The 26,479-nt window shown below is 41.2% G+C and overlaps 3 protein-coding genes across 3 annotated transcripts; 1 reads left to right on the top strand and 2 right to left on the bottom strand.

Annotated features, from left to right (window-relative positions):
* Positions 1–305: 305 nt before the first annotated feature.
* On the bottom strand, positions 306–7,274 carry dcxr (dicarbonyl/L-xylulose reductase). Its single transcript, XM_035146782.2, has 9 exons — positions 7,135–7,274; positions 6,870–6,960; positions 4,928–5,025; positions 4,023–4,177; positions 3,850–3,892; positions 2,881–2,980; positions 2,701–2,765; positions 1,325–1,442; positions 306–501 (listed from the first exon to the last, which is right to left on the bottom strand). Exons 2-9 carry the CDS (start codon positions 6,919–6,921, stop codon positions 398–400), a joined length of 735 nt encoding a protein of 244 aa, XP_035002673.2. The 5' UTR covers positions 6,922–6,960; positions 7,135–7,274; the 3' UTR covers positions 306–397.
* Positions 7,275–8,106: 832 nt separating this feature from the next.
* Positions 8,107–21,301, bottom strand: rfng (RFNG O-fucosylpeptide 3-beta-N-acetylglucosaminyltransferase). The gene is made up of 9 exons (XM_035146122.2): positions 20,960–21,301; positions 18,414–18,986; positions 14,437–14,485; positions 13,813–13,915; positions 13,032–13,185; positions 12,799–12,884; positions 12,196–12,361; positions 11,258–11,343; positions 8,107–10,839 (listed from the first exon to the last, which is right to left on the bottom strand). Exons 2-9 carry the CDS (start codon positions 18,918–18,920, stop codon positions 10,764–10,766), a joined length of 1,227 nt encoding a protein of 408 aa, XP_035002013.1. The 5' UTR covers positions 18,921–18,986; positions 20,960–21,301; the 3' UTR covers positions 8,107–10,763.
* A 2,313-nt stretch (positions 21,302–23,614) lies between these two features.
* On the top strand, positions 23,615–25,056 carry LOC118100128. The gene is made up of 3 exons (XM_035144881.2): positions 23,615–23,921; positions 24,071–24,192; positions 24,321–25,056. Exons 1-3 carry the CDS (start codon positions 23,674–23,676, stop codon positions 24,680–24,682), a joined length of 732 nt encoding a protein of 243 aa, XP_035000772.2. The 5' UTR covers positions 23,615–23,673; the 3' UTR covers positions 24,683–25,056.
* The last annotated feature ends 1,423 nt before the right edge of the window (positions 25,057–26,479 follow it).

The raw sequence follows: 26,479 nt of genomic DNA, 5'->3' as shown, positions 1-26,479 counted from the left end.
ACAGAAGTGTTTCGTTTAAATTATCATTCGATTTATATAAAATGTCTAAGTAATGTGATGCAATTGATAGCATGGACCGTAATGAGCAATTAGCAGGCAAGGATCGACATCGCGTGACGGACGCAGGAAGTGAAGCCTTTATCCTTCTTTATCTTTATATTAACTCATTCGTATGACCCATATTTTATTTTGGGTTTGAATGACGTAATACTCCTCCAAGCAGTAGGTGGTGTGTGGTGATGCCAGGTTGGAGATGCATTTTAACCTGATGCTCTTACATAAGTGTAATTAACACAAGAAATCTATTGGTTGTGCTGTGGATGCATTTTATTTAGTAAATAATACCAATGAGACAAGTAGTTTTTCCTCTAAACGTGTTGGAGTGTCCTCATGTTGGTCAGCATGCCAGAAAGCCTCCGTCCACCGGCAGAGTGACTCCATTAGTCATGTTGCTCTTATCGCTGAGCAGGAACAAAATACTGTTCACTACGTCCTCCACCTCTGCACACAAACACACAGGGAGCAAGTTTACACATAACACATTTACAAAATGTGTGTGTACACTTCATGATTGTAGCGCTGGGAAGGAAACAGTGCAACCTTCCATTTGTTGATTGTGATAGCGCACTGACTAAAACTTACATTCAGTTTATAGACACACTGACAAAAAGATTAGTTTTATGTTTGATTATTCTTTGATTGCACCTGAACAACCTCAGTGTGAAAAACGACCAACAGAATAAATGAGTCAGCACAGTCTTGGTAGAGAACAACACTAACCAAGAACTTTCTACACTCACTCCCTCCTCTTATAAGAGGACACTTTAAGTAGGCAAGGGTGAACAGCTGCTCCATTGTTCCACATCCAGGATGGAATCCACATTCCTGAATCTGAATCAACCTTCAGGCTTCTTTTCAGCGCCTTGGTATGGACACACACCCTCCAGGTCCCTTCTCTACAGGGGTGCCACCTAAACGTCAAGTTCAACATAAGGGGAAACACTTGCTTGATTTGATTTTATATTAACTAGTGTCATATCTGTGTATTAAATCTACATTTTATTTTATCTCAGATTTCAATTTTGAAACGTCAGTGTATTTTCCAAAAATGATGATCTATTCCCTAAAGATGTGCAGATATCAAGACAGACTAGTGACCAGTCAAGGGTCTCACCTGCCTGCCACCTAACGTATGCTAGGATAGGATAGCTCCCATGTCCCTGTACCTCAGAACAGAACAATGTGGCTGAGATAACCGCAGTCATCTGCAGCACCCTGCTGTACTGAAGTCAACAGTATGTGTTTCCAGTCTGCTGGGTCTTACCTGCAAAGCGGCCCAGGGGGATCCGCGCCATCATGGTCTTGGCTTTTTCGGCGTGACTCCAGCCCAGACGACCCATCTCAGTCATCACCACTGTGGGGTTCACGCTGTTCACACGGATCTGATCACAACACAACACTGGCACTTTAGTTAAAACTCCTCCATTCACTCAGTGAGAGCTCCATGAAGATCCATTCATTGAGATTTAACATGTCTTCACTTTAAATAAGTATAAAATGGTTATGAATGAAGTAAATTCAACTCTGCTCTATTGTCCTCTATTCAATCAAACTGAATAATTGTCATTATTTAAAGTTGCAATACTATGTGTATAATGTACAGTAGTATAATAACAATGACAATAACAATGATACAATGTAAATGTGATAATTGTAATAAAATTTGTATCAATGTGTGTTGAATTGCATTATAATATACCTGAGCACCTATTTCTCTAGACAGTAAATGAATATAAACTCTATAGACATAATATACGGTCAAAGGAACATTTAGGTCTCAATTTAGTTCAGGGGCCCTGCCTCTATACCTTCTGAGGATGGTTTACTTTACTGACAATCACAAACTAGACCTCTGGAGCGTACTGAGGAATCTGGGTGGGCTTACAGAGCTGAATACCGAAGTGGTCAATTACGCTTATATGCTGTATATAGGCTGCCATATATACTTTATATATCCTATATTTGTCCTGCCAGAGTTTCATAAAATGTACTCATAAAGGTCTCTAACTTGAGCCGAGTTCACACTACACGTCTTTCAAAGTCATGGGACAGACTACACGGCTTGCGGTCCTTGTGGGTTCACGCTACACTCACTGGCAACAAGGGCTCACACACTAAATGATCTTTCACCAGGAGATACCCATTACTGGTGTCCAAATTAAATTGGATCACAAAGACACAGTGAATCCTACTGATCCTGGTGCAGTTCTGTTCACATCCTGCTCACAGAACCACACCTCAGGCTGGAGGAGGTGAAACGCCATAGTGGACGAAACAGGTGTCCCAAACCCGTCAAGCATTCTGTTTTTTGTCTTTGTCCAAACCCCATGCAGTTAATAGCGGGAGCAACTCCGGAGAACTTTCTCCACAGTTTCCCTTTCACAAATTAACAATGCAGCAGAGTATTCAGGTGAGGGGTGGTACAGCAGGCAGAGGCAGGATGTAATGTTTTATTCCACTGCAAAGATCTTGTGTTTTTGTTCACAGCACATCAACACTGGCGTCGGCCCTTATCACCAAAAGCTCTCTTGACATCTTTGTTAGTGTCTTCTATGTGTATGGCCTGAGATATTTGTTTTCTTTTACTGATTTCAGTTCTTGGGATTTATAGGTCAAAAATGGGATTAAGAGTGATGGTACCTGGTGAGGTCCGAGCTCTAGAGCCATCACTTTAGTCAGCATGTCCAGGGCTCCCTTGGTGGCACCTGGGACACAGAGACACAAAGAACAGAACAGGCTGTTCAAAAACTGAAATAATCTTCTTTTCCTGAAGTGTACTTGAGGTGAATGTTTGCACATGGCTTTTCCTCTCTTACTCACAGTACACAGCATGGTTGTTGAGGGCACACTGTGAGGCCTGGCTGGACACATTGACAATGGAGCCTCCAGATCCTCTGGCCTTCATGCCACGAGCCACTATCTACCCACGGAGACAGAAGCTGTGTTTGATTAAGCAGAATCAGTCAGACATCTGAATTTAAACTAATGGTGTTATTCCTGTTAGATCTTTTCTATTTGACATGTTCAGGCATTACAGGAGAGAAAGATGAACCTTTGCTGTACTTGCCCTGACCAGAGTAAACCAGAGTTCACTGTACATTTTCTGAATGAAACATGAAATGAAGGGCCATCCAATCACCGATTTCTGAAACGTAATTTTCGAGATTTGCAACAGGGATCAGACCCTGAGTTAAAGTGGAGATATGAGGCTGTGTCATCTCACAGGACTGGACACAGTTTCCATATTTGCAAATAAAGAATATTATGTCAAAATGGCCCAAAGAATGAACTTTGAGCCACACCTCAGTATTAACAGTATTAACTTTCCCTTAAGGGAAGCTCCTCACTTATTTTGTAAGAAAGAAAAAAAACGATTAAAAAACTAGAACGTCTTTAATATCAGAAGCTTGGTGACACTCCATGATTTACTATGGATGTGTAAGGGTGTACAGAAATGTAGATGTATGGATGTAAAAATTTCTTTGACCGTGTGTGAGAGATGAACAACAGAGAAAGAGCTGCACATACATGCGCTGTATGAATGTGTGGGTGAATGGCAGCTTTGAGTGGTCATCAAAACTAGAAAAGCACAATATAAATACATATATAATATATAAATTTACCATGGATGGATTTTTCAAATACAGAGTTAAAGCCAATAAAGTCTGAAAGCTTAAGAACTAGTTCAAAACTTTGACACTGCATCTTAACCTTCATCTACAGAATGGAGGTGATGATGCAAATGCAGTGCAGTGATCTGGGTTTCCTTTTTAATAGCCACTGTTTTACCTGGGACACATGCAGCACCGCTTTCACATTCACATCGAATGACCTGGAAATAAAAGACACCTTAGAATACAGCAAACACATGCCACATGACATCATTATACATTGCACTGTGACTATTTCCTCGTGTAACCTCGTATTTGACGGAACATAGAAGTATCTCATATTCATCTTACTGGTCAAACTGGTCGGGTGTGACCTCCAGAAACGGCTGCAGGCTGGCAAAGGCTGCGTTATTCACCAGCAGATTGATTGGGCCGATGTCCTGCAGGGCTGCCTCCGTGGCCCCCCAGTCTGCCAGGTCCACGCACACAGGAGTGATGGATGCACACTGCGAAGGAAAGAATGAATGTCTAAATGAGATTCATTTCTAAATTGGGTTTTGGTGGGCAACAACATCAGATTATACAATGAACAATGTATCTAGTCAAACAGAATCCGAGTCAATCAGAAATTCTGTTAGAGTCCAAAATTTTGTTTTCTTGATTAGGTGTTGACTGACTTACTAAAACAGTACAGTACTGTAACATACTGTGGAGATATGAATAAAGCACATGCCGTAGTATTTAGTATTTAGTGATTGGCTCCAGTATTCTCACAAAATTTTGATCAGTGAGTGTTGTATCCAGAAAAGAGGCTAAAATGTCTCTTGCTTTCTCATTTGACTCTCGTGCTTCTCATATCAAGCTTTACAAAAGGCTTCATCTCACAAGATTTATCTTTCAAACTGTAACTTTTTTTTAACGTTTGAAATTACTTAAAGAATATATTTTTCTTTTGGTATATTTATAGATTAACTTGGTTTTTACAAGCAAAAACTGCACAAAGTCACTTCCTTAAATACCAGCTTCCAATGTCAACATCCAAGTCTTATTTGAAAAATAAATAATAATAAAATAAGATAAGCAGAGCTGTGTGTTGGAGAGGAAAGTCGCCACCTTAGATGATGATGAGTGGAGAGATGAAGTGGAGGCGCAGTGGGTGGGATGAATCAGAGAAAGGTGGGGGATGAGAGGTCAGAGGTGGGGGACCGAGCCCCCCACTTGGGTGACAGGGTATGTGTGTGTGTTTGGGTGTGCACCTCCTGCATTAGCGTGTCCAGGTCAGCCTGTGTGCGCGTCACCGCCGTGACCTCCGCTCCGCAGCGTGCCAGAGCCAGAGCCGTGGCCCTGCCAATCCCTGAGACACAAAACATCCATAAACACAAAGACTTATTACTGAGTGGATCTGCGGCTGTGACACCAGAACTGACACACACACATTCCACACATGTCTCAGACTATGCCAAACTGCACTCCGTGAACAAAGCGTTTTTTTTATTCCATTTTCTCACAGTCTGAACTGGCGAGGCTCTCTCAGGGCACATTGGAATTTACATTCATCATCATTACTTCAGCTTTCATTACTTAATGTTTGTTAACACATTTATAATAATAATAAGTCCTAAGCAAATTTTTAATATAAACATCGTGTTTATTAATTTAAAGTAATTGTCAGCAATGATCTCAAACAGCATTTTATCATTGGAAAAACATTTCCAAAGTGAGGCCATTTCTCTCTCTGAGCAACACAGAGAGACTAATCCACGCTTTCATAACCAGCAGGCTAGACTTTTGCAATGCTCTCCTTTCTAGTCTGCCAAAAAAACCACAACAAATCAGCTACAGTTAATTCAAAATGCTAACTAAGACCGAAAAGGGAGCACACATTACACCTATATTCAAGTCCCTATACACTGGTTGCCTGTTCGTTATCGTATTGATTTTGTATATTAGTTTATAAAGCACTACATGGCCGTGCACCTGTCGCTTTTGGTTTATGAACCAGGGAGGCCCCTCAGATCCTCTGGTGCTTCTCTTTTAGCTGTTACGCAAAGCAGAACAAAAACATTTGGTGATGCTTTGTAAACATACGATATATAAATCCATTGATCCAGAGAATAATGGATTTTGATGAAAAAGACATATTTTAGGGAATTGATTTCTATGTATGTGTGATTTGGTGTGTATTTTGGTGGGTTTGTTTTCATTTTAGGGGGGTGTTGGGCCTTGACAGAGGTATGCGCTGTACTTAGTGCCATTCTATTCTTAACATTGTTCCATAATCTAAACTTTGACAGTTCCTATAGACAAATTAACACTTTTTTTTATACAACAATTTGGCTTTTTCTGGCTTCAGCAGCTTTGCAGCAGCAAGAAGGCTCCTTCCCTAGTTTATATCAGCTTATAGCTGTCAGCTCACTCACCACAAAGCCTGCCTGTATAACATTGTGTCTGTCAGAAATGGTCCAACAAGTTGCTAGTTGAACCCAAACTTGCCTGAAGAGAGTTAACTTTACCCAAGAACATTTGAACTTAAACGCATCCACTTTAGCTACATGTTTCCATCAATGACCCTCAGGTTTGGCCTTTTTCCATCAATGTGTCTGAGTCCGCACGATCTAGAAACACTGACTTGTCTTCATTTTTTGTCGGTTTCTCTTGGAAAGCAAGACAATCTGCATCCACTTTTCTATTCTTGATAATTGCCAGGAAATATGGATGCAATCCTACACACTTCTCTGCGCTCCCTTTAGATTAGTCACACAGCCAAAACCCCATAGAGACTGAGTCTGCCCCCTGCCCAATTAAATTATTTAATGTAAAAATTAGCAGAGGAGGAATTTCACATAAAAACCTAATACAATTGACATAAAATCAATTTGATCGATTGATAATTTGTCAGGTTAATCACCCTAAGAGGAGGCTGGTCAGGGTTAGAGATGAGCTTAGATTCATCAGGTTCTCCACAATCTACTCCCAATTAATTCTCAGACTCTAACACTAACCATTGCTGCAGTCTGATACTATTGCATAGGAAAATAAAGATAAGTAAATAGAATAGTTTTATTAATGAACACTGATCAGAACATTTACATGGTATTTTGTTGGCTGTCGTTCTCCCAGCAGCCTGCAGGTGTCAGTGCACTCTCTGAAAACTTCTTGCATGGGTGTTTGTGTGAGTTTTTGTTTTACGTATTTTACCTTTTCCAGCTCCGGTGACCAGAGCTCGTTTACCCGCAAAACCAATCTCCATGGTCGTTCCTGTGCGCAGAGAGATCCGAGGCAGACTGACCTGGAACAGACACAGTTAACGGCTGAACAGACGCGAGCAGTCATGTGACTCCTGCAAGTCTGACTTCAGCGTTGATCGAGCTAAACTTAGCTGATCTCTCCTAAATCTTAAAAACCACGAGCCTGCATCCAAACGCAGTTTCCTATGGTCTGTTAGAGGTAGTGAGATACTCACAGGTAGCAGCAGCAGCAGCAGCAGCAGTAGACGTGTCTCAGCTCCGGGCTGCAGGAAACTGAACAAGAAACCTCCACACTGTTAATGTTTGTCTTCCAGGTCAGACCTGCACAGTCACTGTGAACACTGTGAACCTCCTGTTAAGCATATCCAAATAACAAATAAGCATATTGTGATATCTCCATACACTGTATATGGGTTCATATCCGTTAACGAAATAAATACATAAGTAAATCCTGTGTGTTCTGGTTAATCCACTCACCTCATCAAATTTAATTTCAGTACATAATGTTTTTATTATCATAATTCACACTCAGTCACTGAGTTCACACTTTTTCATCATTATGGTGTTTGAACATTAATATAATAATAATCTATCATCATATTAACTAATATAATGTGGATACAATGGGGATCACAATCCTTGCTACAATGTTTTCACTGTAAAAGCTCAACTAAAAATACTATATTTGAGATGAATGTACAAATAAACTTGAGATTTGGTGGATTTTGACTAATTATATTATGCTTATTCAAACCTACACATTGAGTGGTTTCCATTAAAATTCTCTTAAATTCACATCTGTAATCAGCTGCTGTGATAAGTGAATATTGTTAATAATATTGTTATATTACTGAGCGCACACACACACACACTTTCTACATTCAGGATGATACCCATTGACATAATGCATTCCTTTTACACAAACAGATGTGAATGTACTCACACCCACTTTGTTACATAGGAGTGGAAAGTCCCACAGCACCATCTTTATTCAATCAAACACACATCCCAGTGAGCTCATCATCCTTTCTTACAGCATTGTTATTTAGGCATTTATTTATTGTTATATGCCATTTCATTCAAATTGTACAAGTTTGCAATGACCACATTACTGCCAAAGCAGTCTTCCCGCTCTGACCCAATAAACACAGACATCGCGGCAGTTCTACAAGCAAACAGTCAAACACTTGAGAATGTAGAAAGGTTTTATTCTTAAAACAAAATAATACAACAGCGGTAAACAGTTCAACCACCTCTGTCCTTCAGGCTCACTCACTGACCTGCAGTGACACACAAGCTCTGCATTTTTGTCTTGTGTGCAAAAAGGAGGACAGCTGTTTAAAACAAATACTTTTTACAGGCACAAATACTGCAGCTGGATTGTGCAACATGTGTGGGTGCTGCCAAAGGAACCAGTTTATTAAGTCAAGGCCACAAACCTGTATTTCAAAAGGAGAAAGGGTCTGATATAATGGTTCCAGAGATTTTAATTTTGCCATTTCTAAAACTAAAGCATGGCTGTGGCAGTAAAGGCATTTCCTCAGGTAGGTCAACAGCAGGGTTTCAATGTAACGTTAGCTCATCAGATCTAATCATCGACCAGGAAACTTCATGCTAGGACTAAACAGTCAATTATTAGCAACCATCCTTGAGGGACCCTTCATAGCAAACGTTGAGATGTTCTTTGGCTCCACCCATTTAAGTCACATGGTTCAGTTGCTATCCCTTCCTGCTCTTGACCATGTCTCAAAGAGGTGACCACAGAGCTACAATTACAACCTACGGGGGAAAAAAAAGAATATACAAGAGCCAACAAAGACATGAACTAATTTAGACATTTAGCTACAGTCAGTAACTTATAGGAAGCGATAGTCAAAGTAGTGCAAAACCATAGATAGGGACCAGTAGGAAATAGGCTAAAACAGGGAGAGGGTGTTAGGCTGAGAACATGAGGGACAGAACAGTTACAGACTGAGATAAATGTGCACACACAGCAGACCAAACAGCAAAGTCTCATTTCTGATCATATTAAACTGCAGTTCATGTTTGAAAGAAAGAGAAATAAAAAAACGTAAATACATGCTCAGGCCCATTTAAAGTACCTCAATCATTTTTCACTACAGGTAACCATAGTGATGCTATGTTGACTTTGGGTGGTCACGTCACATCAACAGTAACAGAACAGGGAGATGAAATGAACTTGAAAACATCAACTGATTTGTTGCTGAGTATTTCATAATAACACTGTAGCCTCCTTCACATACAAGGGCCTCGACCTGATTGTATCATAGATATTTACAACCTCAGCCATCACACTTCAGAGCACAAGACAAGCTGGAGATCATGCAGTGACCTCTTTTATGGTCATCTCAAACCACGGGGCAGCATATGAGTTTTTACTTGGCTCTGCTCAGTAACCTGGCCCAGCTTGCTGCTCTACTGTTAAAGTTAAACCACAGTGGATCAGCGTAATCTTTCCCAATTCCTGCCTTTATCATTGAACCAGTGACGGAAGCAAAGAAGATAAGCCTTCTTAGGGGGCTAGCATCACATTCTTTTAATTAGCAAATTAGCAGTCACGCAATACTGTTGGACTAGCTCAGTAAACTGTTAAGCTGAAAGGATAGGTTTCAGACTTTCGATTTTCTCCTAATACAACCCTCACATGACTATGAGACCGAAAAACAGATTGCAGTCAAATCTTTGTGGTATGAAATTTTGTGTGATTCTGTCTGAGCTGTGGCAGGGGCGTTCCTCAGGGTTGTCCCATGTAAGGTTGCTGTCATGCAAAAAAATCCTATATGGGATTGCCAGAACAAAAACACCCACTTGATTTGTTGAAGCTGGCCCGCAGAGTCCTTGTAATAACTTGCTCTATGAAAGTATTGCATCACAGTGACCCATAACTAAATTGCTGCTGTAGATAACCGAGAGTGCATGTCTATGGTTAGGAAGAGAGGAAGGGTTTAGTCTTCTCCAATCAATGCCTTTGTCACGGAGCCACAGAAAATCACTTGGATCCTCCCACTGTGGTTTCACTTAACCTGTCAAATAGCAGAATTTACTGTGACAGGGTAGGGTTACAGGAATCTCTAGGGTTAGGGTTAGCTACATAAGATGACTGGCCAACTGAAGCTCGCACTTGGATGGGCATGCAAATCTATGAGTACAAACAAATCCGCTTCATTGAACATAATTCAAACATCCAAGACACATAACATCAGAAGAGAAGTTCAGAGGTTGAGCTTTGTAAAACTTGGATTAAATTCAGCTGCTTTAATTTCCTCTTGTATTGTGGGTCAATTTAGAAACCATGTTGCAGAGTTGGTTTCTGACTGCAATAGCAACGTGAACATTGTCTTATGCTTCATTGATACCTTGTCAACATGAATGGGAAAATGTACCATTATTAAACACACATCACATGACTTGGAGAAAACACTTGGTAAATAAAATGAAGTAATTTAACAACATGTATCAAATGAAAACAAGTTTTACACAGTGGCATGAACTTATAAATTGGCTAAATTAACAAGGGCACTGTTACGTTAATAGTCACCTTTCAAAAGCTCATTTACAAATGTAGCTCCAGACACGAATGGCTTCATCCACTCTCATGCTCTGTTAGCCAGAAAAGGTCCTTCTTTGGTTCCACCTGTTAGATTCAGCTCTGCCTATTTAAAAGCTTCTCACATGAAGCATGAGGTGAGGCTGCTTTGGGGCGAAGGCATCCACTTCATGACACGTGAGGTATTCCCAGCTACAAGTGGCTCGACCCAAACATGGCAGAGTGAGGCAAAGCTCCAGCAAGTGTCAGTGCTGCACAATTAAAACACTGTGGCGTTCAGTTTGTGTGGCGAGGTTTGATCTTTGGACACCAGTCAGTAAATGGGTACAGATGGCAGTGGACTGTTTTAAACCTGCAGGATTAAAAGAGACCAGGGTCAGGTGTTCAGTGTTTCCCACAGTAGACGCCTTAGTAACATCAGGCATACAGAGCAATGCACTGTTCTACAATCAAGCACCAACACTAGGTAGAGATCTTTTGTGTTACTATAAGTGCATACGAATTTTTGATCATTATCTGTGTAGGGGAGAAATGATGTTATGTTATATAATTAATGTGAAACAGAAAATGCTCACAGCAAAATGCTCACACAAAGAGCTATGGTTTAAGACCAAAGTAAGAGTTTTACTGACATTGAGGCGAATTACATGTCCGATGTAATCTGTCTCAAATAAGAACCAACTAAGCATCACATTACCATTCAAATAAGCTTTGATGACATATGGTATTAATAAGACAGCTTCAGAGGTCGGCCACTTGAATTTGTTTACCTGGTGGGATCTTCAGCCAGTGAAAATCCTCCAACAATACTGACCACATTTCTTCTGTTCTCAAACCCTCCGTAGCTGAGAGTCACCTGGAGCAAGAAGCAAGAACACAACAAAAACAGTTTTGAATGCCAATACAATCCTGGCATATTCATGTGAAAGTGCCCAAAGTAGGACTTAATAACCGCCATGAGCTTAATCTAGCTCATGGCGGTTAATTTGGTTAATACTTTACTCCCTCCACACCCGCTGACCTGCGCTCACTTTATAAGTTAACAATAAACAACAACACTAATCAGAAGTTACAGGACCTGAACAGTGCTTGAAGTTTACGAGACACGTATTTGAACACATTGCTAAACACGAGATGAGACGAGGCATGAGGTGACCACAGCCAGGACATCAGGGTTAAAGTGACCGGAATGATGCGGATTCATGATCAGGCACCATCGAGATTATAACTAAATAAATGTGATCGTCAGTTTGTGTGAAAAGCGACAGAGAAGAGCAGAAACACATCACAGAAGAAACAACACCCTGTTGATCCAGGAACATGAATAAGAATTCAGTAGGTTATTATATAGATCTGTTCTACGTGTGAGTGACTAGAAAAGAGAACAGGAGGAGAGTCGCTTGTTGACCGCTGCCGGTTAATGCAGTGTTAATATTTCTGCAGATTTCCAATACAGTCCTTTTCAGAGAATTATGAGAGCGAAAAAAAATACAATAATAGTTCAGTGATCTGTTAGAGGTATACATTTGAAATAACCGCGATATTGATTTGAAGGCATATCGCCCAGCCCTAGCCTACTGCAGATATTCTGTCTGTCAATGGGCACCTTTTAGGATATTAGGTTGTTAAATGGCAAAGGTCTCAAGTCTTACTGAACATGAATTATAAACAACAAAACAACAGCCATACACGCACGCATACTACTCACCTGCTCCAGGACAGAGTCAATGGGCAGCTTCTGCAAGTTCTCCAGGTGAGAATGGAAGAGGTGTGTGTGTGTTAGGGAGACCTCCAGCAGCGCCTCAATGATGTAGCCGATGGTGCAGTCGTCTGGGAGTCGGATTTTCTCTGCTGTGCTGATGAAATTCCCTAAACTGAAACCACAAGACAACAAGCCTAAACAACAGAGCAAACTCAATGTCTTCTTATGGGTCGAGTTAGGTTTTGATAAAAGAAATTAGCTTGTACAATGTGTTGTCCAACCACATAAGGACATGATAAGAACAGAATGATCACTACAACGCCCCCGGGATTATATGTCAGGGGAATATAAATCTATCAGAGATGTCAAAGGTAGTGGTGGGTTTGCCTAAAATCCACAGTTTGTGTACATTTTAAAAGCAGCAGGGATGACACTTCCTACGAGGGTTATGGAAAAACATTCTATTTGACATTTTTTCTCATTTGGCTGCTCAGGTTTGTGTTGTTCTTACTTTTCATAAGAAATTTACAAAATGCAGCTAAGTGACTACCCTAGCTTTGAAAGGTTCAATAACTTGAATTAGTTAAAAGAGCAGAATCCACGACCTACCTGGCCCAGGGGCTCATTTTCAGTGCCAGACCTCTGCTGATACAGAAACCTGCTCCACCTGTAGCGAACCAGAACTTAACCGACACCTGAAATGAGACAGAAACAGTCAGATGAGCAAGTTAACCGGGTTTCTGCAGGAACACAGATCTAGAAAGATAACTATCAGTCTCCAGTGGGTTAACGTAAAAAGATAGTGGAGTCAGAAACTCCTAATGGGTTGTAAGTTGACTGACTGATCCGTCACTCTTGACTCTCTCTGAAGCCTCTATAGGGTGATCCAGACTGGGCCGGCCCAGGTAGACATCCTGGCTGTGGTGGTAGGAGGAGAGCACCCGCAACAAGCTGGGCAGAATCACATAGTTATCATCATCCACATGGCAGAACCACCTACAAAAAAACAAAACACATGCGCACAAACACACGACAGCATACATTAGTTTGTGCACTACATAGTCATACGTTTTTAGTTTGGGAGCAAAGAGCAAACAAACCAAAGATTAAAAAAAAAAAAAATAGAATTACTGCCTCATGCTTGTATCCATGTGTCTCATTTCAGATACTTCTATTATTACACAAACATTGTTCAGAAGTTCACACAAATGTGTGGCACTGTTAGGTTGTTTTACTTTCACCTTGTGTCCAGTTCACATCAAAGCAACATGAGGTTACAGTCTAGAGTCTGTGCTGCTCTTCATCATGCAAAGCCTCCATCTGCTTCTCTTCCTCTATTGTTGTGGTTTATTATGTGGCTGCAGGACGAAGCTCTGACCAACCAGTCGGTCTTCTGCTATACTTCTCTCGACTCAAGTCAGTTCACTGCAGATCTTTGTAACATTTAAGGTAATCCAAAATCTGTGAAACTGGTGCTGTTCGAAATCTTTTGAAAGCATGCAGCTGTTCATTGCGTTAGTGGGCTTATAATCAGCTCCAAGAATATCACTACATAATCAACTGTAACTGTTCATTGTGTCCCTGCTGTTTATTGGGACCAGGGACAGACCACGATTCACTCACTTTTTCTGAGACTCAATGAATTTGTCGTACTCCACAGACATCTTGCAGCACAAAGCCTGGCGGGTGTGAGCTGCTGAGCAGTTTGTGTTGATGATGTTGGCTCCTGTGAAAGACACGGCAGAGGACAGAACAGATCAGCTGCAGGCTGCTGTGTACAGGATATTACTGTGAAGTGTGTATGCTGGTTGCAGATCATTCATATAATTATCATTGATTTGTTCATACTGCTGTGACAAACTTCCTCTTAGTTTGTCTATGCTGGTGACCCATGAGCAGAGATTGAGAGCGGCCCCCTGTCAGCCAATTGGCTATATAGGCGTTCTAAACCAGTCATAATTTGTAAATCTATTTGCACGTCTTTTGTTTTTGTAGATACACACAACATGCACAATTACTCTAATCTAAATAGCCCATTTGGCAAAATGTTAAGCAGAGTGTAAAAAAAATTAAGATTATTTTTATTTACACCGAAATGACCAATCAGAATACCATTCTTCGCTGTTGCAACAAAGGGTTATTCATGTTTATTGTGATTTGACTTTGTAACCACATAATATGGCCACACAAAAGGAATGAGGACACATTGTAAATTTCTTTGACCTATGAGAACTGTTGGCATCTTACCTGTTCTCATCCGCAGCTCGTTGTCCTCACCATCAGTGAACATGAAGGTCTGAAACAGACATAGACACAGTGTTAAAAGTAGACATATAAACACTCTCCTTTGAGTGAGAGAGAGTGAGAGTGAGAGAGAAGGATCATTGTAGATCTACAGTGAAGCAGTCTAAAACACTACATTAGAAATGTTCTCTACATAAGAATAACAAATACGTTGCTACCCCAAAAAAACTTTAACAGGGGAAAAACCATAGAAACCTCAGAGAGAGCCACATGTGAGGAATCCCTCCCTCAGGACGGACAGAAGTGCAATAGATGACACGTGTAACTGAGACCATAACAGTATTTACAACATTGACTAGAAGATACAGTTTGTAACAATGTGAAGTCATCACATGTGACAGGTACAATTATCTACTTCTTTAAAAAAAAAAAGTATTACAACTGATTATTCCAAGATGAGAGTTTAGGTCAGAGCCTCCGACAGTGAAACTATTCCCCACAGACCTCTGCAGAGGCAGCTAGTGGTGTACAGTGCAGAGAAGACAGAGACAGACATGCTCAACTTGCTCAAAGCCCTGCGGCCAGGCTTGTAACTTTCACCCACCATAAGTCAAAGGGTAATTTGAGTTAACCTTGGCCTTCTCATAAATAACCAGCATCTGTATCTCTATCAGGGATCCAGACTAACTTTTTACATTGGTTGCACTGATGCGCTTAATTTTTTCATTTAGGTGCACCTAAAAAATGCGTTTAAAAACATGTCTCATAAACTCTCTAGCAAATCAAAACACACAGATAGTAAACTTCAGTACAGTTTAGATCCTAATAACTTGTGATGAGTGTTGGTGTTTATTGGTAAAGTGTTAGGTGAGTCGCACTCTGGAGCCCTGTTTGTGTAAAGATACCTTCTCCATACACCAGATGCACTACTGCAGTGGAAGAGCTACACCGACACCAACACAAATTTGTATGAGCAGCTTTTAATTTTACTGCGAGTTGTTAACACAGGGGGGGAGAGTTTACTGACCTGAGAGCAGTAAACTAAGACAGTAACAGTATGTGAGAGAAAATGGTTGGTTAATGCCGACAGCTTATACAGAACAGACTCACTGCGTAGCCATTTCACAACAGACCTGAGACAGAGCCAGTATGAGACAAGCTGTTGATACTGGGCACACAAACGAAACAGGAAATCCCTCAGGCATGAAAACAGGCTATACGACTCTGCCTGCATATTAGAGTAAATTTTTTGGCTATGCTCATGCTGTTGAGTTTGAGTGACAGATCACAATGTGTGTGCTAGGTTCATTCAGGTCTCCCTGTGAAAGGTGGTGCTGGGAAGCTTGGTGGCACAGTGACTGTTGGTGCTGTGTTGTTAAGTCAATAGTAAGTGAACACAGTTATTTCAAGGGAACATACTACATTTGCAGCATGCACTTGTGTCACATGTCTGACTGAAGACCGTGAACCATCTTGTTTGTGGAGCAGCATTCTGTAAGGTACTGGTGATGGTGCTACACATCATCACCAGGACTTTTACTGATGATGGTTTGCACTTCTGTACTAACATCTGATAAACGAAGAGATGGTGGTGATTCAATTGCAAGTCATACATTTTGATGGGTTATTGTTAGAATACTCTTATCAAAAATTGCACATTTAACACTCAGCAAGACAGCTTTAGATTGTGAAAAATGAAAATAAAGCCACCACTTCAGTCTAATTTAGTGCTATCAAACTGAAAATGTCTGTGCTGGTGAGCAAGGTCATAAAACTTAGTTTGTACATGCAGTTGTTTAAAAATGACATACAGTATCAGTATGGTCTAATCTACATTATTTATTATAAGTTTAGATGCTTGACTTAAACCTCAATTCATGGAGACAGGAGAGGTGGGTGAAAAGAGAGAGGTAGGGGGGGAGACCAGGAACAGTTGTGTAACCGTCATATTTAAGCTCTTTCGGACTGTTTGTAATAATGAAAATAATAAGAGGGATATTTATAGATGTAATGATGTTATAAATGATAGCAGCACCGGTCAATAATGATGCGAATAATAAACTGTACCATATGGTCTTCATCAGCTACAGACTTTGCTCAGCTTTCATGGAAATGTATTTAAAACTCTGAGTCTGAGCTGCACTGTGTATGGAAATTCTCACACACACACACACACACACACACACACACACACACACACACACACACACACACACACACACACACACACACACACACACACACACACACACACACACACACACACACACACACACACACACACACACACACACACACACACCTTGATCTAACAGAGGGGCTTTGGAGATGAGGGGTGAAATCAAGATTTATTTTGGTAGAAACATGCTGTGGTTCCACTAAAAGGACAAACTAACTGCAACCAGCGCAAAGCCTCTGGCAGTGATAAGGCAACGCCCTGAACATCGGCCTATTATCAGACAGAGTGTACGCTGACAAGAGTCCGATTCATGGCGCTAACATCAACACTGTACCCGGTGTCAGTGTGCAGCTGACAGCTTCACTGATCACAACTCATCAATTATCATTAGAAATGGCTTTTAGTTCATGTGCTACACCACTCACAGCAACAGTGGAGGGCTCTGCTCTTGAGAAACCTCATGGAGAGCAGATATATTTCTAATCGAAGAGTAGAGCAAATGTATTAAAGATGTGTTTTAGACAATGGAATGGGAACTGGATATAAATATGATGACCGTTTTATTGTCAGCGTGGACGCAAGGTAAATAGTAGTTTAGGTGTGTGTGTGTCCACAAAACATGCAGCCGCATCACAAAGTATCATACACCTCAGTACTTCAAATGTTTGTACTAATCTGAAAAGGGAAATGCACTGATGGTTTCTGTTGGAGCTGGATTCCTTTTCACTAGTGTTAAGCGTAGCCATGTCCTCCTTGGTTAGTGTTAGACCTTAGGTTATGTCATGGTCAAGCCTCAGACAGCTAACTATTTAGGGAGAAATCTATGATCAGACTTGGCTGAGGTTATTGATTGTAGAAGATGACCATTCGGGGTCAGGAAACAAACTGATGAGGAAACAGACATTCCCATAACACTGCCATAACAATCAACCCAAAGCAAGTAACGTCACCATTAGCAGCTAACCCTACTTCCATCTCACATGATCCCCGAAATCCTCCTTACTGCTCAAATGGCATGCATGGCTCCCACGTCTGTAAGCAAGTCACTTTACATAAATACGTCAGCTAAATGAATGTTATGTAATACATATACTGAAGCTGTGAGGACGTATACCAAGGCAGTTTTGGTAAAAACTATGGTGAATGACTCCCTCAGCTGGCAGCATTTCAATTAAAACCCATTTTATTTGGACACAACTAAAACATTACATAAACCATCACTCCCCATGTTTAGCTGGAATGCTATACCAACACTCACAGCAGCTGGCTTTTGTCAGTGAGGCTACATCCACATTACAACATCTTAGTTTTAAAACACATCACTTCTAGGTTTAACCCAGGTCATCTACACTAATCCAGAGTTTTCAAGCTCCTAATAAGGAGAAGTTCTGAATCACTGCTGGCCTTGATTTAATTTGAAAAATCTGGGAAATGTTTGGAAACAATGCAACAGTCTCCATCTGTAACGTCTGTGACTCTTTGGCATCTCAGCAACAAATTCCGTCTCTGCTCAAGCAACGCTGAATCATCGTGCAGTCAGCATTGAGTTTGAAGAGACTGAGGTAAAACATGAAAGGTAACTACCACAATGATTGTAAACAGAAGCTGGAGCAGAAAATATTGTGTTTGATATATGACTTAATGCACTAATAAATCCTTTGTGCACACCAGTAATTGAATCAGTGTGTGTAACTGTTACATGTTAAAAGGGATAGAGCCTTTGGGGTAGTCCAGCCTTATAAAGAGCACAGTGCTGTTAAAGCTACATCCACAAGAAAAAAATGACAGCAGCTCTACTCACATGTTCTTTAGCTTGGGAAACCCAGGTGTGAATTAGCAGCTCCAGTCGGGACTTGTGGTACTTCTTGGTAGTTTTCACAGCAATAAAAATGTCCTTCAACTCTAATGGGTCATGGGATGTAGATCCTAAAGGTCCACCAGCTTTTCGTGCAGGAACAGCCCCTCTTTCAAGGCTTTTTGGGGAGTCCACCCCTCTCTTATCACCCCCGGTAACTTCCATCTCCATGGTTTCCCCCTGGCCCAATGAGCTTCCATTTAGCCCTGTGGCTTTGTCAGTTCCCCCAGCATGGACAGACACTGCTGGTACCCTGGTGTGGTGTGATGAGCCTGCATGTGTGGGTCTGATTTGAGGTCGGGGCTGAGGCAGGTCCACCTGGCGAGCTGGGGGCTGGAAGGCCGGGATTAACAGAAGCAAGAGCCCACAGAATGCAAGGGAGAACAGGAAGCAGAACTTGCTGACACCCACTGAAGCTATGTGCATCCTGACTGGCCGAGGGAGCAGGTTCATCAGCCTCCAGGGCTGCGGTCACACCCAACACCACGCTGTCCCATCCTCACACCATCACATGGAATCCTGCACAGAAGAGGAGAAGATTCAGCAGCATATACTTGTGCACGAGTTAATAAGAGCTTGGTCAGCAGGTCGTTTTTTGAAAGTGCCCACAGAGAAAGAACGACAATAGTTTAAATCAACCCATTACAACAAAGACATGAAGGGGTTTAAAGCTTTAGTCTGATGCTTTTTTAATCATGACAGAGGGTTCTTATGTGTACTCGGTATGACTTTCCCATACAACAGAATGTAAAGTGTTCTTTTACCTCAGCTCTTGATCTAACTGTTACTCTGTGTGTGTCTGTGTGTGTCTCCTTAATTGTCCAATTGCTCCAGGCAATGTAGAACCCAGTACGACTATATCTTGTTGTGTGGACAATTTTCATTTAACAAAAGCACAGCAAACAAAGTAGTACTTAGTGGCACATTCATTTCATTTCCTGAAGCTGCTTCACAATAACGTCTCACCCACAAAGCACTGATAATTTTCTGTGAAGTAGTGACAAAAATATATTACAGAGAGGTTAGAAAACACTCTCTGGGATGCACAACGTCTTTGTCTTCTCACGTTGGACTCAGAGCAAAATGGACACTTTGGTGACTCCCCATCGCCTCTACAGGTAGAACGTAGTATTACAAGATGGATGGGTTGGCAAGGCGCTAGCTGGTTGCAATGCTAACATCAGTACATATCTTTGCAACACAATACATAGATGTCTTTAAGATATCATCGAATGTTTAATGAATGTTTGAATGTTTTAAACTAGAAATACTCATATTAAACACATTTAAAGTCTTTGGCTTGTCTTGGACAATCTCATCTTGATCGACAGGTTTTTTTTAAACATTTCTTGCAAGTGTTTTTGTGATTAAACGTAGTTTGAGGATCAGTCAGGGATTTATCCTGGTGAAACATTGTGTAGTGTGTGACCCCGTGTGGCCAGTCAGTCCCAATCACAAGACACCAGGTCATGTAGCGCGAACTGCGCAGTGATCCGATGCTCTTGAAAGTTGTGTGTTTGTGAACTGCATCGTTAACTACTTTCATCTGCAGCACTTTGTGCAGCTTGGCCGCTCCTAAAGCTGGCTCGTGGGCTACATCTCCAATCCTGGGATATGTTGACTGGAGAAGGATCCACCCAGTGGCTGCATTGCTGCTTGGGTAAAGAAGGACGCATTTCTAGGCCCAGTCTGAAGGGGACAAACTACGTAGTTGCAATTGGCCTTCATACGCAGCCTCTGGAGGGTGGAGCTTGTCAGTGGTGCACTGTTTGCGCCTGCGTGATGCTAAATGAAAAGAGTTAGTTGGACATGCTTTTCGTAGTAAATAATGAAAAGTGTGTCCGACTAATTATGAAGAACACATCACATTTCATGCTCTCACATTTCAAGCTTAACACGTCTCATTTAACAGCAAACAAATGAGATGCTTACTTTTGCTCAGAGTTGATCTGAGGTGGGGGGGTCAGTGTGAAAATCATCCAATGAAAAGAGAAAACTTCAGCTAAGTGCAGTTAACATGTTCATGGCCTGAGACACTGACACAACCATAGCTAAGAAAACAGTAGTCTCCATACACACACACTTTACTACAGTGCACTCCAGTAACACAACATGAATTTACAGCTGAGATTAAAGCACTAACTTTATTTTTAAATGAATATGAAATGTGTCCACGAAAAGCAGTGGTGTTTTAACTAAAGTACACATACACACGGGTTGAAATGTGCACAGAGGACGATTTGAAAAAGCTTTCGGCAGTTTCTTTTCAGATTCACTTCCATGTCCTACGACGCACGACAAAAGTAAATGGAGACGATTCCCGAGTGTGGACTTTGTGCGGAGGCAGCTTCAGAGAGAACAACATCCAGGCTCCTCTGCGCCGCCTGTAGCCCCGAACACCGGGGGACACGCGAAGTGGCACGGCGCCGTGAAACGAGTCGGGACGTTAGGAAGAAGCCAAACAGAGACTTGTGAAACAAAACAACGCTTACTTGAACACCTCTGTGGGGACGGAGAGAAGCGGCGAATGCCACCGGAGCCACCGCTCGACTCGCTGTGTCGCTTTTGTTCGGACGTGACTTTAACTTCACGGCAGCCTTGTTAGCTGGTCTTTTTCATTCTGCGTTCAACAACTTATTCACAAGTCGCGTCCACACTCGGGGTTTCGTCCACTGCAGCTTTCTTCTCAACTACAGATGCAAACATTCAGCCGCCTCGAGATGGCCCGAGTAACCGCCGCCATGTTCCGGTCCGGCCCGTCAAAATAAAAGCTTCCTTAGTAAGATAAAGCAACTGCTTGGGGGCCCCCAGGCCATGAAGGGGCCCCCGAGGGCTGACAAACTTTACTCCACAGCAGTGTCTCATAATGTGGCTACTAACTTAACCCCCCTCTTTCTTAAAGGGATAGTTCACCCAGAAATTAAAATCCACTCATTATCTACCCACCACTATGTTGATGGAGGGGTGGGTGAAGTGTTTGAGTCCACATAACGATTTTGGAGTTTCAGGGGTTAAACAGTGTTGCAGCAAAATCCAATACAATTGAGGTAACTGGTGATCAAGTGTTCTCTGATGTCCTCTTCTGGAGCTGTGTTCACGTGTGGATCACAGCGGACATTAAGGCTAAAAACCTGGTGTAAAGAATGCTGTTTCCAGTCAAATGTTTTGGTTAACTATCTCTTTTTGGGTGAACTATCACTGTATATATCACTATTTGAAAAATGAAAGTGTCAAAAATATTTAACCTGATTCATTACTATTGGTTTAAATCTGTCATATTACCCACTTATTTAACATTAGGGTTGTCCCAGCCATGTGAAAACGGGTATGCCTATGAAAAACTGGTAAGAGTATGCAATCCTTTACAAATTTGTCAAGAAAGAAGAAAACTGTCAGACTTATGACAATGGTTGTTGGCATGCAAAATGTAATGCTTTTATTTTTTCAAAACGTGCAGTGGTATGTTTACGGCTACACTCGTGAGTTTGACGCAGCTCTCAGTCGCTGCTCTGTGCTGTGATTATTGTTATTTTCCAGCTGAAGCACAGTGGTTGGTCATGATGCTGACTGCACACTAGCTTCACTCATACAAGGACGAATCCATAATTATCACATTGCCAAATGCCAATACTCATATTATCTGTGTTTATCCCACAGCCATTAAATGAAAATGAACCATCATAATATGCAGTACAGAAAACGTCAACTGTTAAATTAATTTATTTGTAATATGCTGGAAATTTTGTATATTTTTCGTATTAAACAACGCAGTCCAGGGACAGTCCCTCCTAACTAAATTGAGCATGTTCCCAAACCCTGATGAATATTTTTCCTCTATGTCATAGGGCCTCATTGCTGTTAAAGAAATATTACAGTGAACACCATTGTACTGTGTACATGCGACTTTATTACAGTGAATACACTGTAATTTGTTTAGACTCAATCCCAAACACACCATCCTGCTGCCAAAATTATGCACTGCACTGGTGAAACTAATGTAAATGAATTTACTCCCGAAGAAGGGCCTAAAATGTCACAACTTAGAATGGGGAGGAACAGAAGGACACATCTCAGGGATACTTAAAGGTTCAGTGTATAAGATTTAGGTGAAAGGGATCTATTGGCAGAAATTGAATATAATAAATCTTAGTGATACCCCTCACCTCACCCTCCCCTTCCAAACATGAAAGAGAACCTGTGGTATCCTTCAGGTGTCATCAAAACTCGAAAGGTGTTTAGTTTGTCCAGTTTGGATGACTGTAAAAAAAACATGCCCTCTGTAGAGAGGACCCGCTCCCAATGTAAATATAAAGTGCTTAAATACAAAGTGCCTAAGGATTATTTTATATTCAATATCTACCACTAGATCTCTTTCACCGAGAGACAAATGCAAAGCACGTCAAGAATACTGGGACATAAACGACACAGGAAGACATTCCTTGATAATTCATATTCAGAATCTCAATGTAGGGAAGCTACAGTTTTGTTCCTAAATCTCCCACTGGATCAGTATCTATCTATCTATCTATCTATCTATCTATCTATCTATCTATCTATCCATCTATCTATCTATCTATCTATCCATCTATCCATCTATCTATCTATCTAACTATCCATCTATCCATCTATCTATCTATCTATCTATCTATCTATCCATCTATCCTCTTCTATCTATCTATCCTTATCATCTATCCATCTATCCATCATCCATCCATCTATCCATCTATATCTATCTATCTATCCATCTATCATCTATCCATCATCCATCCATCACCATCTATCCATCCATCCATCCATCTATCATCTAACCATCACCTCTATCCATCTATCTATCATCTATCATCATCTATCCATCATCCCCATCCATCCATCTATCTATCTATCTATCTATCCATCTATCCATCTATCCATCTATCCATCTATCCATCTATCTATCCATCTATCCATCTATCCATCTATCCATCTATCCATCCATCTATCCATCTATCCATCTATCCATCTATCCATCTATCCATCTATCCATCTATCCATCTATCCATCTATCTCTATCTATCTATCCATCTATCTATCTATCCATTTTATCCCCTGCCGATCCATATCCAGTCCGGTAGGTGGCGGTAATGCGCCTTTAAGCTGGTTTGCAAACCTCCAATAAAAGAAGAAGCAGGAGAAGCAGCCGCAGAAGAAGAGTGGTTTGTTTACCTTCATGTCCATGTCGAGGAGACGCTGCGCTCTCAGCTGTGAGGGGACGTCCTCTCGGTTTTCTCTTCCTAAGGACGAGGAGATGAAGACTCGCTGGTTGAGAGTGACCTTTGACGCTCCTCCGCCACAGTACAGTCTATATCCAGTCCTGTGTTCACGTCACTTCACCGAGGACCCCTTTGCCAAGCGACTGGTCCTGAAGGATGATGCACTTCCAACTTTGTTTTTCCCATTCATGGGAATGTTGTGCAGGTATACTTTATAATGTATTTTATACTATCATATAAATTAGTTACTAGATAATGTACCATCTTATAAAAAAGTTACTGAAAAGCGGGGGTAATAACTCTAATGACATAATTGACTTGTGTGTCTTTTGGTTTGCAATTCCAATATTGTAGGTTGTACCTTGCGGTCATGCATTATAATGAAAATGCAAAGCGCAGGCAAGCGATAGCATCCCCAGGACAAACAGTCTTAGTCTTTGTGTTCCTAAAGCCTGTTAAAACAGACCCCACGTACAGTAAGTTTCAAACACTTTTTTACTACATTTTTTTAACGACTGGATTTGGATATAACATAAACAAAGCAAAATAAAGAAGATGGAGCATAATTTAAAGAAAACGGTAGATTCACAAAAATGTTTCACAGATTATGTTGGGGACTTGATGAAGCTGGTGTTTGAGGAGGTGTTCGAGGACCCAGTGCCATTTGTGGAGGAGCTTGAAAAAATCCCCATCCCTGAGGATCTGACATCCCAGTACGACAGACCCTCAGCGGAGGAAGTGGTCGCTCGACACCAGACTTGCTTCAGTCAAGTGGCGGCACGAAGCCAATATAATGGCCAACCAGACCAGGAAACACTCCTGGTGAATCCGGAGAACCACACACAATGGGATGACTATCCTGTTGTGACATCCACTAGCACCAGCTGCCAAAGCAAGATGTCAAAATCCCCTTTGGGAATAGAATCAGACATTATTAGAGTTCTAAATAAGAAGTTGCCCTTTTGAATATTTATTTATGATTTAGTATTTGTTTAAAAAAAATAATTTGGGGAGAAAATGTATGTGTCTCATTTCTTCATGAGTTTTACTCATTCATGAAGAAATGATGATGAAAACATTACTGTATCTGTGAAGATTCTTATTCATCCAGGTCGTGGTATCTTCAGGAAAGTGTATGTAGCCAACTGGACTTGCTTGTTTTTCTTGAAGACGTTTTGTACGTCTCATCCAAATGGCGTATTCACTCTGAGATCTAACTGTGTCCAGTTGCCTACATACTGTACACCTGTACAACTTCTGAAGATACCATGGCAGTTTTTATGTTCTGCAGTTGGATCTCATGACAGAAATCAACAATTAATAAACATACTCCTCTTCTGTTCTAAGCCTCAAAGGTCCGTAGTCTGCTCTGTAGATATTGTGGATGTTCTGCAGGGTGCAGGGGTTGAGGCTGTTGGGCTCTAAGCCTGGGTGGTTCATCATGGAGTTGATTGGGACTGGAACCAGGTTCATTTGTTGGATAACCTATTAATGAAAATTATACTTTCTAATAATAAATAAATGGTAAATGGTTTGTATTTATATAGCGCTTTTCTAGTCTTGATGGCCACTCAAAGCACAGTTTTACATTCATACAGTGCATCTATTAGCAGCACTTTTTTGTTCTATGAGGGGCAATTCAGGGTTCAGCATCTTGCCCAAGGACACTTCGGCATGCAGATGGGGAAGACTGGGGATCAAACTGCCGATCCCCAGTAGAACGACCGCTCTACCCCTCAGCCACAGCCGCCAATAGTGTAATGTAATAAAACAAATAATGACTGAAGTGGCAACATCACTTCATATGACAAATATTGATCTAAGAAGCAACATGTTTCACATTAAAACAAGTCTTAATCATTTTTTTTATGAACACAACACATTAACTCAACCTGCTCAAATCCCAGTTCCAATAATTAAAAAAAAAAATCAGAATAAATTAGTATTTCCCTACAAAAGCAAGGTTAGTGTGATTCAATAAAATAAGTGCTTTACTATGTTGCATATGATGTTAGGTGTGTACTAATGTTGTTGCAAGGTAGTTAGAAACAAAATTATGTAACTTTTTGAAGTAGTGTTAGATAGCGATACCTTTCACATTTCTCTGCAGCAGATGTTTTCCACCTTGGTACTGTGCCGCACTTTCCACATGTGCAGCTACACACAGTAACATACAGTCCAGTCAGCCGGCAGGACAATGTTACTTACCACTCTGAAACATCCCGCTCCAGTCCTGGTTGTACATTCTCTGGACTAATGGCTTCTTCCCTCCACTTAGTCAGAGTCGGACTCCACGGTCAAATTGGAAAGGCTCGAAATGGGCAAATTATGGGCAATGGGCGTGACACCTACATGTGACCAAATCACATGAGACTAGGTCAGCAGGCCAATCAGAGCAGACTTAGCTTTCTAGCAGCCTGTAAACCTTTTCAAGTAGTTCCAGATAAAATGTATGAATCCCAAATACGAGTATAATAGGTCTCCTATGATTAATGCACCAATTGCACTGCCGAGCTGACCTGTTTCTTCTCGTCCGACTCTTCATTGTACAGTCAACCTCTGTTAAAGGTTCAGTGTGTAGAATATAGCCACATCTAGTGGTGAAGTTGCATATTGCAGCTGAATACCCCTCACCTCATCCTCCCCTTTCAAACATGAAAGAGAACCTGTGGTAGCCTTCAGTTATCATAAAAACTCAAAGGGTGTTTAGTTTGTCCAGTTTGGGCTACTGTAAAAAACATGGTGGCCTCTGTAGAGAGGACC

The sequence above is a fragment of the Hippoglossus stenolepis genome, chromosome 21 (genome assembly GCF_022539355.2).
Source record: "Hippoglossus stenolepis isolate QCI-W04-F060 chromosome 21, HSTE1.2, whole genome shotgun sequence".
Taxonomy (NCBI): Eukaryota; Metazoa; Chordata; class Actinopteri; order Pleuronectiformes; family Pleuronectidae; genus Hippoglossus; species Hippoglossus stenolepis.
The sequence above is the reverse complement of the archived record's forward strand: the minus strand, read 5'-3'. Positions and strand labels throughout refer to the sequence as shown.